This window comes from Megalobrama amblycephala, linkage group LG19, assembly GCF_018812025.1.
Source record: "Megalobrama amblycephala isolate DHTTF-2021 linkage group LG19, ASM1881202v1, whole genome shotgun sequence".
Taxonomy (NCBI): domain Eukaryota; kingdom Metazoa; phylum Chordata; class Actinopteri; order Cypriniformes; family Xenocyprididae; genus Megalobrama; species Megalobrama amblycephala.
Genome location: NC_063062.1, coordinates 6,422,364 through 6,438,680, shown reverse-complemented (window position 1 = coordinate 6,438,680; position 16,317 = coordinate 6,422,364). Strand labels below are relative to the sequence as shown.

The following is a 16,317-nucleotide window of genomic DNA, read 5'->3' as shown; positions in this document are numbered from 1 at the left end:
GCCATTTCAGGGCTCCTCTCCCCCTGCTTATCATCTGGTCTTTTGGGGGCTTTTGTAGTGTACCTCCACAAAAACAATGAGAAACGTCAACTGCGCTGTTCGCCACCTTTTGTGCCTTTGTTCGTGGTATAGATTTAAATCCACACCATTTCCTCTTAGGCTCTATTGTGCATTAATGTGAATCTTGCGTTAATGTGATTATTTTATTGTGCTGCCAAAGCCATATAATTCCCTAAAAGCACCATCAGGGCATTGAAAATGTTTTCGGAGAGGTAAAAACCTGTAAATAAAGCTGCTAAAAGGCTGTTATAGCCTGAAGGTTAACAATCTGAGCTTTTAATGCTAATACAATTTGAGTACTAACTAAGGGATGTCAATCTCCATTGTATGAAGCACAATACTTAAAGGGATAGTTCACCCAAAAATGAAATTTCGTCATCTTTTACTCACCCTCAAGATTTCTGTACATGTACAAAGTTCTTTGTTCAGCTGAGCACAAAAGAAGATATTTTAAAGAATGTAGGTAACCAAACAGTTTCTGGTCCCCATTGACTTCCATAGTATTTTTTTTCCCATACTATGGAAGTCAATGGGGACCAACAACTGTTTTGGTTACCTACATTCTTTAAAATATCTTCTTCTGTGTTCAGCAGAAGAAATAAACTCATACAGGTTTAGAACAACTTGTGGCTGAGTAAATGATGACAGAATTTTAATTTTTGGGTGAACTATCCCTTTAACTTGAGACACATTTGCTACACTGTCTGACACTTAAATACTAAGAAAATAGTCAAACACATTGTATGACATTTCATAAACCTCACAACCAATTAATTTTTCTTTCTCTCTCTCTTCTTTCTCTCAGGCGATTAAACAGTACACAAGGGGAGATTCGAGTCGGTCCTAGTCACCAGGTATGTTTCTTTACAAATGCTGAGGATGTTATCTGAAACCTTGTCTTCCCTGACATTGCTTGTGGTGTGAATGGAACAGACATATCCGAAGCTCATATTAAGCAGTGGCTTGATTGACAAGCGCAAGGACTGCTTAGATATTACTGCTGGTCTTCTGTCACCTGCATACTTAACGTGGACGTGTCCTCATAGCGCATTCAAGAAGATGCTTAATGGATTTTTCATGCAGCGCAGCGCCCATATGGAATAGTGTTTTTGGAAATTGGCTGCTCGGAGGGTGTGGGATTTATTAGACACATTCAGCAGTGTTTTATGGGAATTAGGAATGGTCACAGCGGTCTGAAATTGAAAAGCCAAAAGGAAGATCGCTAAAGAAGATGGCACACGATGAAAAAGACAGAGCACCACCAGCAATTAATGTCAGATGTTTTATAGTGTATATTCTCCCAGAGATCCGTTCGAGTTATCATGTGGAGTGAAACCAGTGTCAGGACCTCTGCCCAGGGTTACTTCAAATGACTTTAGATGAAGTTTGCGGTAATAAAGCTCTCTAGGGCTGGCCATTAAAGGCTAGCGCACCATGATATTGATCCAACCCGGGACGGATCTGTAAGACTTTCGAACTGAATGTTAGTTATATGTTAGGAAATGACTTTTGAGGTTTGCTATTAAGATTTATTTGAGCGCATGATTTTTGTATTTAACTCTGGCTACATTCTGCTTAAAGGATTAGTTCACTTCAGAATGAACATTTTCTGATAATTTACTTACCCACATGTCATCCAAGATGTTTGTCTGTCTGTCTGTCTTTAGTTGAAAAGAAATTAAAGGTTTATGAGGAAAACATTCCAGGACTTTTATCCATATAGTGACTTCACTGGGGTACAACTGGTTAAAGATACAAATTGCAGTTTCAGTGCAGCTTCAAAGGGCTGTACACAATCCCAGCCGAGGAATAAGGGTCTTGTCAAGCGAAACGATCGGCCATTTTCTAAAAAATAAAATAAAATAAAAATGTATATACTTTTTAACCACAAATGCTCATCTTGCACTGTTCTGCGATTCGTCACGCATTACGTAATCACGTTGGAAAGGTCACGCGTGACCTTTCTTTTCAACTGAAGAAAGAAAGACACAAACATCTTGGATGACAAAGGGGTAAGTAAATTATCAGGAAATTTAGTATTTCAGGATACACTGTTCAAGAAACATGGGTAAAAATATGCTAACGCTATTTTAAGCCATCTCCATGTTTTTTGTGTGTGTGAATATACACTAGCGTTTAAAAGTTTGGGGACAGTAACTTTTTTTTAAAAAAAAGTAAAGGATGCATTAAAGGATGCTATTGATGATAATCAGCATATTAGAATGTCTGAAGGATCATGTGACACTACATAGAATAGTTCATTTAAATTGGTAATATGACAATATTACATTTTTGCTGTATTTTTAATTGAATAAATGCAGCCTTCTTTCAAAAACATTAAAAAAGAAATCTTACCGACCCCAAACAAAATGGTAGTGTATATCTATTAGTTATGCTTGCTCATATTTTGGCATTAGGCCTTCCGTGACCTCCTTTTAACAAACTAAAAACCACTCTTAGAAACTGCATAGCAGCACCCTGGTAACCACCTAAAACGAAAAAGTCAAATTTAAACATAATATTTATACACACAAGGGGAAGCTGAATGTTTAGTTGCCTCTTTGATTCAAGTGAGGTCTTTTAATCCCCTGTGATTGTTAACAACCCTCCATCAGCTTGATGCATGCGGAGATTTAATGATTTTGAAAATTGATATTTAGCACTCATCGCTAGTGCTATTTGTGTTGTGACCGCAGCTGTCTGTCCCCTCTGCGCTTTGCCAAATTAGGCCAAGCTGCCAGAGCTCCAGCCCTTTCCCTCTCCTGGAGGTCAGACAGTGACAGAGAATGAAGAGCTGGTCTGGATGCCTGGGGTCAATGACTGTGACCTGCTCATGTACCTGCGGGCAGCCAGGTAAGCACTACCTGGTAACCAACCTACCATTTCAGTCATGTTGTACAATGTTTTGTTGTTAGCTTGAACTTCATCAATATTCCCTCTCTCTGGTTGTCAGGAGTATGGCAGCATTTGCAGGCATGTGTGATGGGGGGTCAACAGAGGACGGCTGTCTCGCCGCCTCACGAGACGACACTACACTTAACGCATTAAACACTGTAAGTTGACACACACTGTTCACAATGTAACTGACCCTTACTCCAGATTTAAGATGACAGGTGTTCTTTTAGCTAACATTAAAATTAGCATTGAGGAACACAAAACTGAAAATGGCAAATCAGGGAAAATCAGTGCACCTGGAGGGTTAATGATATGTTTTAAGAAGGTGTGTAGCAACTCATAATGTAATAACTGCACATAATGTAATAGGTATTACATTATTAATGTAATAAATGTTTATAATGTAATAATTTGTCATAATGCAATAAAATCTTGAACTCAATGTAATAAAGATTTTCCAATGTAATAACGATTTTCACATAATGTATTAGGTTATTGTATGAGAAATTAAAATTTAAAAATTATGGTTTTGCTGTTTTTATAATAATAATATTATATTTGGTTACATTTTATTTTAAGGTGTCAGTATTCGTGTAATTATGCATTCAGGTACTGAGTAATAATAATTAACTGCATGTATTTACCTTAGGTCTAGGGTTAGGATGAGGGTTTTGTTTAGGATTAAATGCATAATTCCTTGTTATATCTACAGTAAATACATGTAACGTGTAACAATGACACTGTAAAATAAAGTGTTACCTCATTTTTATTTTTTTTATTTTTTTTTTCGGAGGGGGGGCTATGGTTTTGCTTGCTGTTTAAACATTTTATTAATAATAATTCTTATTATTAAATAATACTTTAAGGTTTAAACTGTAAACAAAAATGTGTTTTTAATACTACTACTAAGAAATAATTGTCTCTTGCATGGGTAATTGCTTTTAGCAGTCATAATTGAATTTATTAAAATCGTGTGGCAGTGTTTACACTTAAAATATGTACTTTATTTGGTCCATGGTAAAAGCATGTTGACCTATTCAGTCATTATTTTTGTCATTTGGTCACTTTTTTAAGGACCAAATATGAGATGCAAATAAACAGCCTTGTATATTCATCAGAATGTAGATTTATTAGACTTATCAGTATCAGTTGACTTGTTTTCCTCACAATAAAATGTTGCTGCTGAACGGAGTTCGTTTTCAGGCACGGCTCTGATCTTCTGCTTTATAAGTGGTGATTCAGTCCGAGTGCATTTTTGTTATGCCATTACTAGTATTTATTGTTATTTTACTGTGGAGCAATTTAGACTAAACACAAAGAGGAACTAAGCCAGTCACATTACTCAGTTAAGAAAACCATAAAATGTCATAATGTCAAAACCAAAAAAAAGGTCCAGGCAGAGGAGTGGTTTAACAGACCACACGTTTCAGGAAGAGCCAATTTCTATATAACTAATCATTCAGGCTCATGAGGAAATAGTTTTAATAACCCTATGTCTGAAAGAGATAATTACATGGGATTTGTGGCTAGATTTACTTGCCAGTTTCATTAATTGATCGTTTGGTGTATGGTCTAGACAGATATTTCTGACCTTCAAACTAACTTAAGTGTGACATATCTGCCTGTATATGCCATCTTTATACAGTAGACTCTTCTGTGCATCTAAGTTCCCACTACTTAAGCAGTACAGCAGCTAAAACCCAATTTGTCTTGGCCAATTAAGCGCCCAGCACCAGAGAGACATAGTGAAGTAAGATGTCCCTAGCAGGCTTCATGCCTAATTGTCAAAAGATGAAGAAAAATCCCTCAGCGTTTTCGCTCACATTTGTTCACCTTCTCAGCGGTGCACCACAGGCTGCCACTCTCTGAACACAGCCTCGCCTCGGGAAAGACACAGGCACCAGGGGCCATCAAAACACGCTAGTAAATTGGCGTTGAAGAGCTCCTCAGTGATGTCTGCGATTGTAAGATGTCTGAACAAGAGGGGTGTAATTCATGGCTTCATTAATGCACAGTGGTCGCTGACAGCTGAGCTTTTTGTAAAGCCAAATTTATCACCCCCCACACGGTCAAGTTAGTTACCCGATCAAGTACAGAACTTATAGCGTGTTATGCTAATGCCGCCCATGTCGGACAACCTGTGAGCCGTTATCCAACCCATTCCGCTGTTTGTATCTGCTATCCTTAAAAAAAGCATTCGACAAATAACCCTGAAATGCAATAAACATGACATTTCCATTTTGACTGAGAAGTGGATAAGCTGAGAATTAATGTGAGCTGGGGTTCACTGTTTCCTGACCTTTTTCCACTCATCTGCAATTCCAATGTGCTTTCAGCGTGAACCGTGTCGTGCCTCAGTCAGGTATCTGCTTGCCTTTGACAAGCTGCTTTGTTTTAGCCATATTAGTAACGATCGCTGATGTCGAATTGTGTGTTTTGAACCAGTGGAGGTGCAGGAAAAAAGATTTAGCACGTAGCACGAACTTTAAGCCTTTAAATAGTGAGTGACATCAGTTTGTGACAAAATGCTCCATTGTTAACGGCTAGTATAATAAGCAGCTTGTCTGGACGTTCTGAGTCATATTGCAGTGTTTTTCGGCGTCATCATCCTTTAGGCATGCGTGGCTGCTTTTCTGGCAGTATATTTTAGGTTATTTGAGTTCACGCTCATCTGCCTGCTCAATACTTAATGGCTTTCAGATTTCCAGTCCAGCTGTCCAAACTCACCCTATCTGACACTTTTATAGAGAGCCAATCACTGTTACAGTGTTTAGGCTGTCCTTACACTGGGAAAAATGAGTCGATTGCAATCAGATATGTCAGTTACCCCACACTGTAATGAACTGCGGGGTAACTAACTAAAAGTTGCAACACTACTAACTTAACTGTTTTTTTGCTGTTGTTTTTTTTTTTTTTTTAATAGTGTGATTAGCTGTTTTCAAAAATGGCCAGTAACAAGCCATTTTTTTTTGTCTTGTAAAAGTAGCATTGCTGTTCTTCATGACACTTTTCTTTTTTTTTTTTTTGTATGTTGTGGAATGGTTAATTAAATTCTGCTGTTTGACAATAGTTAAATTAGTATGTTTTATTACATTTTAGAATTTTTGACTCAACTTAAGGTTAAATTAGTGTTCAATGCACATTAGATTTAAATTAGGTTGTTCTAGTTTTGTGTATTTAGTGAAAGTTACATTTGTGTTTTTTCTCAATTTATTACTTTAGTATTTTCACTTTAAGTTAAGGTTAATTGTTTTGTAGTTGTATTTAGTTTAGTTTTTTTTTTTTTTTTACACTCATTAGGGTTTAAATTGTGGTGTTTGCTTTTGTTGTGGTAAAAGTTTTATTAGCATTTTGTAATAACACTTATACTTCATAAACATTATTGTAAGTTTAATATGGTCACTTTAGCTGAGATTCATTCAGATTATTAAATTATATTGTTGGTTAGGTAATGTAATGCTTAAATATAATTATCTGATTTTTATGAGTAAGTGGTAGTGTACCATTTCAAAAAAGTAACTTAACTGTAGTTTAAAAAGAGTAGTTTGTAAAGATACATTTCCAAAACGGCTAATATTTAATGTGAATTTACACACACAGCTTCATGAGAGCAGCTATGATGCCGGGAAAGCCCTGCAGCGGTTGGTGAAGAAACCAGTGCCCAAGCTGATTGAGAAGTGCTGGTCAGAGGATGAAGTGGTGAGTGAATGAGTTAACTTTCTTCATTATGTGAAGAGGGAAGGCCGGATTTCGCTGCATTGCTGGCTCTTTGTCGTCCGCTGAAAAGCACTCAGGATTCCAGCTCCTCCAGCAGAACAGGGCAGCTGCATCCTGTTTATGGCCTGTGGAATAAATCTTCCCTGTGAGGGAGAAGCAAAGGAGGGGGAAACAAAGTCTTGGTCAGCTTGTGTTAGAGACTTAAATTTGATCCGAGTACCTGAAAGCAATTTGTGCTTTAAACTTTATAGTATAAGGAAAACAAAGGTAGAAAGAGATTTGAGGTTTTGATAACAGCCTGAAAAGCAATTATACTTTTACCTTTAAACACGGGCATCTAGTGTAGAAGCCCAGGGTAAACCTTTTATTTATATAAATAAAAGACCTAATAACATTTTCATGGTCTGCACCCAGTGCCAAAACTCCATGCATACTTGCATTCAAACTCACTCCATTCATAGTCATCAAATAAACTAGATTTCTTTTAAATGTACTTTACGCAATACAAATGTTCAAAAAGTGTCCTAAATGTTTACTAGGTTATTTGGCTAGCGTTACATATGATCACGCCCTTATTCACGGAAATGCTTATAAATATTTTAAGCGCCACAAGACAAACAAGAACGCGCTGTCTGTGAATGTCATGTCTGTGTGACACACGGCTTGTGCGCATAGAAAGACGCACGCGCACCAGTATCGAGTTCTCTTTCACACTTGAACAAACAATAATAGAGAATTATGCCAAAATGCCCGTTTTGTCGAGTATCCTCATGGGAGCAGTCTTAAATGAGTTAAATAACATCTTAAATGAACTTAAAGATTTGTGAAAAAATGAGATGCGCGTCAGATCCGCGTCATGTTCGGCAGCAGCAGCTCTTAAAGTCACAGCAGCCTAATAAACCAGTTGTTGTGATGTCTGTCATTAATGTTGATCAAAGAACAAGGGTAACAAAGTTTTAGCTTTAATAAGGATTAATCTATATTTAATTTATAATTTATGCAGTGAAGACTGTAAAGTGTTTAATAACTTAATTTCTGTATATTTCCTACCTGTAATGCTGTGTTTACACCAGACGCTACTTGCACGAATAAATCGCGCTATTCGTACGTAGTTGACGCGAATTTGCGTCATGAGAGGGGCTCTCCCACTCCTTTATGTGTCCCAGACTCTTCCACTTCTTTCTGCACACTTCCTCTGAATAAACACAACTTGTCAGCAGAGAAATAGTTGTAAATTACAGCAAATAAGCTCAATTGGTCGGTTTTAGCTAGCTTGTAGTCTCAATATGTATATTTATATAGCTCAAATTGAGTAAAGACTGTTTTTTACAACTTATCAGATTGTCCAACCTCCTCACTCACTTTCTTTCAAACACGATCCTTTTTATTCCTGTTTCTATAAAAGTATGAAGATGTACAGCGACGATGATTTTGTCCTCCATGTTGTTTCGGATTTCTGCCTCAGCTCGCTACGTCACGTCACTACTAGAGCAAGCTCCTGATTGGTTAACGCGGCGCGAATTTTCGCCAAAGTTCAGATTTTTCAACTTGCACGTTTCGCGCGAATCACGCGTTACGCGAGTCAAACGCCCGAAACGCTCAATTCGCGCCACATCATTCGCCGCAGGATGTCTTTTCGCATCTTTGCATTGACTTAACATGTAAATCACTCGCGCTTAACGCTTCATTCGCGTCTGGTGTGAACGCACCATTAGACAGGTAGGAAGGCCACAGGTAAATATGACATTTATTAGAATGGGTTTGTGTAAATATTGTTTTCGCTTTAATTTTTTTGTAATTTTTTTTAAGCCTAATGTTGAAATTGATAGCTTTTAGTTATTCTGTAATGTTGAATGTCTATATTTAAAGGGTTAGCTCACCCAAAAATAAAAATTCTGTCATTAATTACTCACCCTCATGTCGTTCCAAACCCATATGTCCTTCGTTCATCTTCGTAACACAAATTTAATAGACTGGGTAAACCCAGCCTGATCTGCCGCCGATTTGATTTCGCCTGGCAACTCAGTCTGGAAACCCGTACATTCATTTCTGCTGCATCTGTTACACTTTTGCAGGAACCAATCACAGACTGGCTTATCCACCTTACTCGCTATTGGCGGGTACAGAGCTCTTTCTATGGCTCTGGGCGGGTATAACACGATGACGTCTCTCGCACGACCGTCAATCCAATTCCTTTTAACCTCTCAACGATGCTAAATGACTTCTTTAGTTTAGCAAACAAATCACTCGACTGGGAGTAAATATCACTTTCACTTTCATGTTTTTTTGCACAACCTGCAAAAATCGCTCGATGCCATTACTGCTTCTGCAAACCGCTGATCAATGCTACAAACCAATACAAACTAAACCTGTCTGAAGTTTTCGCATCGCTCTGCAAAAGTACGTCACCCGTTGATCTGATTGGTTGAAGGACTATCCAATTGCGTGAATAATGCTCGTTGATCACGCCTCTTGTGCAGTAGGAAATACGTAACAAACTCCCCAGACCAATGTTCAATTTTAAATTGAGCTTGGTCTGGTGATAGTCAGACAACAAATTTATTTTTGATAAAATTCGATGGCTCATTGAGGCCTCCATTGGCAGCAAGTTAATTTACACTTTCAAATGCTCAGAAAGCTACTGAAGACACATTTAAAATAGTCCATGTGACTACAGTGGTTCAACCTTAATGTTATGAAGCAACAAGAATACTTTTTGTGCGCCAAAAAACCAAAATGGCGAGTTTATTCAACAATATCTAGTGATGGGTGATTTCAAAACACTACTTCGAAGCATTACGAATGTTTTGTTTCGAATCAGTGGTTCGGAACATGTATCAAACTGCCAAAGTCATGTGAACTATTAAAATTTTGAAAAAACTTATGACGTAACGAAGCCTCGTTTACTGAAATGACGTGATTTTTATGCTCCGAACCTCCGAACCATTGTGTTCCGAAGATGAATGAAGGTCTTAAGGGTGTGTAACGAGATGAGGGTGGGTAATTAATGACAGAATTTTCATTTTTGGGTTAACTAACCCTACACTGTGTGCAGAATTATTAGGCAAGCTAACTTTCTGATCATATTTTTTTTCCAAACACATTTTACCAATTTCAATCCACATCAATCTTAATAACTACTATTAATAATGTTTTTAATCATTTATAAGTGATATATAATTGTTCATGAAGGCTGGAAATGAAAAATGCCTTATATTCAGGTGTGCAGAATTATTAGGCAGGTTTGCTTTTACAGGCAAAATGAGCCAAAAAAGAGATTTAACTTAGACTGAAAAGTCAAAAATTATTAAATACTCACGAGAAGGACGCAATACTAATGCAATACTAGAAATTGCAAAGTTAAAGCATGACCAATGGACAGCAAAATGCTCATTAGGTCAGCGGGGTCATACAAAAACAGGTGGAAAAGAAAAGACACATGTTAACTGCAAAAGAGTTAAGAATTAAGGTGAAGAGTTAAGTGTGAAACCATCAGGAACCTTTTAGTCTCCAGCGCCACCATTTTCCAGAACTGCGACCTACCTGGAGTCTCCAGAAGTGCAAGGTGTCTCAGAGACTTAGTTAGGTTAGCTAAAGAATCCTAAAAAATGACCCGCTCTTAATAAGAATCACAAGCTGAAGTGTTATAAAATACATGAAGACTGGGTTTTTATAGGCCTTATAGACAGACAGATTGAGAGTGACTCCTGAAGGACCAGCACCACATCCTCTTTTACCACTGTTTGAAGAATTTATCTTCCAGAATCTGGCAGTAAGTTTTGGAAGATCATTTTTAGTCCATCTCTGCAAGACGGACATTTCAGGATAAGAGAGGGACTAAAAGTGAACTCCCACACCTTACTGCCAGATTTTGGAAGAGAAATTCTTCAAACAGTGGTACAAGAGGATGTGGTGCTGGTCCTTCAGGAGTCACTCTCAATCTGTCTGTCTATAAGGCCTATAAAAACCCAGTCTTCATGTATTTCACAACATTTCAGCTTGTGATTATTATTAAGAGCGGGTCATTTTTTAGGATTCTTTAGCTAACCTAAGTCTCTGAGATCCTGACACCTTGCACTTCTGGAGACTCCAGGTAGGCTGCAGTTCTGGAAAATGGTGGCGCTGGAGACTAAAGGGTTCCTGATGGTTTCACACTTAATTCTTCACCTTAATTCTTCAATCTTTTGCAGTTAACATGTGTCTTTTCTTTTCCACCTGATTTTGTATGACCCCGCTGACCCCATGAGCATTTTGCTTTCCCTTGGTCATGCTTTAACTTTGCAATTTCTAGTATTGCATTAGTATTGCGTCCTTCTCGTGAGTATTTAATAATTTTTGACTTTTAAGTCTGAGTTAAATCTCTTTTTTTGGCTCATTTTGCCTGTAAAAGCAAACCTGCCTAATAATTCTGCACACCTGAATATAAGGCATTTTTCATTTCCAGCCTTCATGAACAATTATATATCACTTATAAATGATTAAAAACAATATTAATAGTAGTTATTAAGATTGATGTGGATTGGAATTGGTAAAATGTGCTTGGAAAAAAAATATGATCAAAAAACCAGCTTGCCTAATAATTCTGCACACAGTGTATACTGTTTAAAATAAATTCATAGAGGCATCAGTACCAGTATTAGTGTCAGTGATACTGGCCTTCATTCATAAAAAGATGCCATTAAACAAATATTTAAAATATACTGTCTTTAAGTTGTTTCTACAATAATTTGGAGAGTAACTGTGATATTACAATATAAAAATATTAAAAACTCCAATGTTTTTAACCATGATTAACTGCAGAATAAATGTGCGATTAATTAGTTTGTTTGTGTTTCAATCAATTGACAGCACTAATATGTACATATGTACACATTCACTAAAAGCTACAAGGCTGAATTTTAAAAGTAGTGGCAATGTTAATGGTGCCAGCAAGCCCATTAAAAAAGATCAGTTAGCTATGTGTATCGATTTACATCGGTATGTTTAACTGAGTGTGGGCCTGTTTTTTAATGTACGCAGGGAAGCGTGTGTGAAGCGAACTGTATAACAGTCTGTCTGAGATGAATAATAGAGATGCTGAATAAATACTGCATGAGCCCAGGCCTCGATTACACCACTGTTGGTATTTTTCTTGGTGGCGTGCGCACACCCCGCAGGAGGCTGTTTGGGGCAGGCCAGCTGCCCCCTCCTCCCAGTCTGTAACCCAGCCAGGCCACCACTGCACTGTCAAGGACACCGCTCCCCCTGATCTGATTTCAAGTTGTGCTTTTGCAGCCCTGCAGCCTTGAGGGACAGGTGTAAATGTACCCCTGACCTTGGACGCTCGCACCAGCCCCGCTGCTCCTCATTTATTTATCATCCCGCGCTTTCCCTCTCTCTCTGCCTGCAGGTCCATGGCCTCATTATTCCTGCTCTTTTTCCATCGCTCCTTTTTGAAATGTGAATAAAAGTGACAGTGACTGTCTCAGAAATGACAGAATCATCCCCTCTTCAGGGTCACTTGTCACCCGTTTCCCTCAGCCGCTCGACCCGGCCCTCCGAGCTTCTCTTCTCCTCGACTAGCCTGCAGCGCTTTCAGCCGCAGAGAGGAAGAGCGTGCCATTTCATTTCTTTTCCCGTGCCACAGTTTATCGGGAGAATTCTTTTAGATCCCGCGGTAATGCTCTAAAATGGCATGTCGTATGTAACACCCTTTAATCTTGTAAGCCATTTTAGTACTGCAGTGTAAGAAATATTTGTCCCTCGTCATATTTCCTCTAAGGATGGGCTCAACTACTTGAATAAACTGAAGTAAATTGATCAAAAGTTACAGTTAAGACTTAAATTTTTGCAAAAAAACCTCAAAAAACTTTATATTCATGGTTTCCACAAAAATATTAACCAGCACAGCTTTTTCTAACATTGATAAGAAATGTTTCTTGTTCTCCAGATCAGCATATTAGAATGATTTCTGAAGGAACATGCGACACTGAAGAGTAATAGTTTGAATTTCAGCTTTGCCATCATAAATTAACTTTTAAAATGATAAAATATTTTAAATTGTAATATTTCCCAATATTGCTATTTTTACTGTATGGTTTATCTGAAAATAATGCAGCCTTGGTGAACATGATACTAAAATATTAGAGACAACAGAGATTCAAAAACATTAAAAAAAAACTTACTGACCGCAAAATTTTGAATGGTAATGTAGTTTTTTTTTTACCTAACATAGAGGGTAGATAGTTCAAAAATAAAAATTCGGTCAAAATTTGATCACCCTCAAGTCATTCCTAAGACCAAAAGAAAGTCATAAAGGTTTGGAATGACATGAGGGTGAGTAAATAATTTTTAATTTGAGTAAACTATCCCTTTAAGAGAGGGTGAGTTTGAATGTGCATATGATGGCCATAAATTCAGCTCGCTGTGTTTTGAAACAGAAAAAGAAAAAAGACACTGAGTGTTGTTTCAGGGTGTCTGATATATGACTATAGTGAGGGCTGCTATCTGCTGCTCTGCCCTGCTGTGTATTATCTCAGGCTTGTCACAAGTTGATGAATGACAGCGTCAAGCTCCAGATAGTTGAGTGCTCTGTGCAGTAGTGGGCAACCTGGCAAGATTGTAGCCCCCCAGTGGCGATCGAAGAAGCCTGCATATTTTCTCCAAACGAACACCTACCTACTCTTTAATATTAATCTCAGTGCACAGTAATAAAGGGAGGTGGGTCTTTGTAGAAGGGAGGAATACCCAAAGTACAGCAGATTATGACTTTTTTTCTGCAGAATATGGAACTGGCCACCCACTTGGAAGGTTACATGGTTTAGTGGTTTTCAACTGGTTTTGCTTCAGTACCCAGAATTTACATGGGACATAAAATGGTGACACAACACAGTACAAAAAATTATTATACAGAAGTGAACAAAAATTTACTTAAAATCCGGCTTTGAAATATACTGAATGTTACACTGAATGAAAATGGTAAACTACCTATTTTTTTGTAATAAAAAAATAATGAAAATAGTAAAAAATACATTAATTGCATGACAGCGTGTTTTTAGACTGAACACAGATCGAAATCCAGTAAAGCACTATATGCAAACATATTATATTCTAATTAAAATTAAAAAATACAATTTATTATATATTATAATTCAAATAATACTGTAAAATTACATATAAACTGACAACCACTGAGATAGTTGGACACATTTTCCTGTTTGGACTATTTTAGTTGTGTGCAAAGTGGAATCAATAGTGCTCAGATTTAAAGACCGTTTTATTGCCATGAGACTTGCGCAGGCAGGAAGGGTGTGTTGGAGAATTTCCTGTCACCTTTGGTTTTACACAGTACACAAGAAAAGCTGCGGTTAAGCTAAATCTATGCATATTTATAGACTCAAGCGCTAAGCAAATGCTTAAGTGGCGGCAGCGACAGCCTGATTTAGAAGCATTTCCAGGCATCTGCTCATATTAATAGGACTAGTACTACGGCTGGACCTTTCATAGTTTTCCCCCATGTCTCTCTTCTTTTCTATTGTGGTTTTGATGTTATGTAAGGTTGAAATGGACAGGATGTGGGCTGGCTCTCATCTCTCTTTGTGGTCGCTTTGTGTGTGAAAACACCATCATCATTGCTGTCATGTCAAGTCATATTTGTGTGTGGTGCTATCTGCGACTGTAATTGTATACTGTTATTCGTCTTCGCCCATAGCGAGTCAGCCTCAGCGAAAGGCCAAGCACACTGATTTCATAAGACCCCCCCGTGTGTTTGTGCCATAGAGCTAAATGTTAGGCATTCCTGGTATTTGAAGATTGCCAGACTGTGTGTGTTTGTGTTGGACACACGTAGTGTGTTTTGTATGGAGTGTTCTGACACCATCTGTTTGTACATGCTTGAATGCTCTTAACCAGTTTTACAGCTTTTAACAATTATGATTTAGGCAGGAAGTGCGCACGCATCACAATAGCCTTTTCAGCTGTATTCCCTTCTCCCCTCTCTCTTTTACAATAAAGCACTGTCGAGCAGTGAGAGTGAGAGAGAGAGAGAGAGAGAGAGAGAGAGAGAGAGAGAGAGGCAGAAAGCAGAGCCAGCGCACTGGAACAATTTTTGACAGAAAGAAGCCTGTTGTTTCGGCAGAGCGGGCGGCTGGTGACTCGGTAGCGCTCGCCTCCCCCTCTCACCCCTCCTCCACTCTCCCCTCGCTCTCTGGCCCCTCCCGTTATCTGCCCTGTTGCCTAGCAACGGTGGGCCGGAGCAATCGTAGCAGAGGCAGAGCAATTCAGGGAGCAGATTGGTGGATGATTTATTAGTTGCGCTCCGAGTGCAGCGAGCCCAGGCAGCTGAAATGGAGCCTTAAAGTGGAGCCGACATGCAGCGAACGAGACAACCGCGCACGTAGAAGCCTGCCTGCAGTGCACTGTAAATATTACAGTAGTGGAAACATAATTAAGGTGACATAATCAGGCCGCTAACGTGTGCCGCTCTGGCAGGTGTAATTGATTTTTGTCCTGCCGGTCAGGATCCGGGACCTCAGATAATGAAGGCACGTTCAGATCTCTTTAACGCTTAATGTGTTCAACAAAATGCACATGTTCACACCTTAGACCTGTAGTCACCAGGCTGGGGATTTACTAACACATGAGACTCATCAGTGTGAGATTAAAGTTGTTCTGGTTAAGTGGTTGTTGCCTTGGGTCACAGTGCCAAATGCTGGTACGGGTCACCAGGGTATAAACAAAGCTAGTTAAACTTTAGTAGATTTGTCTCCTTAACTTTTTTTAGCAGTTAACTTCTTATTTTCTCACCCTGATGCTTTTGTTATTTTGCTTGCTTCAGTGTTAAGCCCTTGAAAACATTGAGTAAAATAACTTGGTACTTGGAGAGTTTGACATGTTCTAACTCATAACTAGTACTTTAGTCATAGGGGCATTTAAAGATCATCACACACTCGTTTTGTACATTGCACCACCTGCTGGTTAATCATCCGCCTCTTTACCATAGCAGATGAAAAGTGCCATTTGTGGTAAATATTTTTCTAATGCTTGCGTATCTCGACCCATTATGGAGGCCTTTGCAGGGTTAGATCTAGTTTAAAAAGCTTATAGATTTAATTAGCAGGATTAGGAAATTTCATTGTACTCAAACATCTAATTTATTGTAAGTTTTTCAGAGCTTGGAGGCATAAATCTCTTAAAGAGAAACAAGTAATACTTCCTCCCTTCCTCACCGCAGATTGTTCTTTCAAACGCCATGTGTAAACAGTTCATGGTTACATAACTAGTATGCATTTGAGAAGTTGTCTGAGAATGTAGGAGGAAATCCACGACTGGTTTTGCAGCTGACTCGTGTCATTCAACCACGTCTAAATCAAACATTGCCTTAGCTTTCTCCCACTAGTTTGTACTTGGTGAAACATTACGGTTCCCTTGTAAAAGCCACCATGAGGGGGTTGGAGTTTGAGTAATGAGAAGCGCAGACATAGAGGTGATGTACGTGCGTGCGCACACTTAAAAAGAGCTCTCGGAACATGCATGTGTGACACAACCGCTGCGATCCGCCATGCATCAAATGACTCCGCTCCAGGTTTTTCAGCCAGCCGCAGACCAGAGGCTCTCTAGCAGAAAGATCACATGTAAAGCCTTCCCCTTTGTAGTGGAGGAGCAGAG

The 16,317-nt window shown here is 38.6% G+C and overlaps 1 protein-coding gene across 1 annotated transcript in view; it reads left to right on the top strand.

The window, feature by feature from the left end:
- The window catches only part of LOC125254026 (arginine-glutamic acid dipeptide repeats protein-like), a 139,219-nt gene that overhangs the window by 106,303 nt on the left and 16,599 nt on the right, over window positions 1-16,317 (top strand). The window contains 4 exon segments of the mRNA XM_048168380.1: window positions 866-914; window positions 2,789-2,913; window positions 3,014-3,113; window positions 6,556-6,654. Of these exon segments, the coding sequence (XP_048024337.1) occupies window positions 866-914; window positions 2,789-2,913; window positions 3,014-3,113; window positions 6,556-6,654 (373 nt within the window).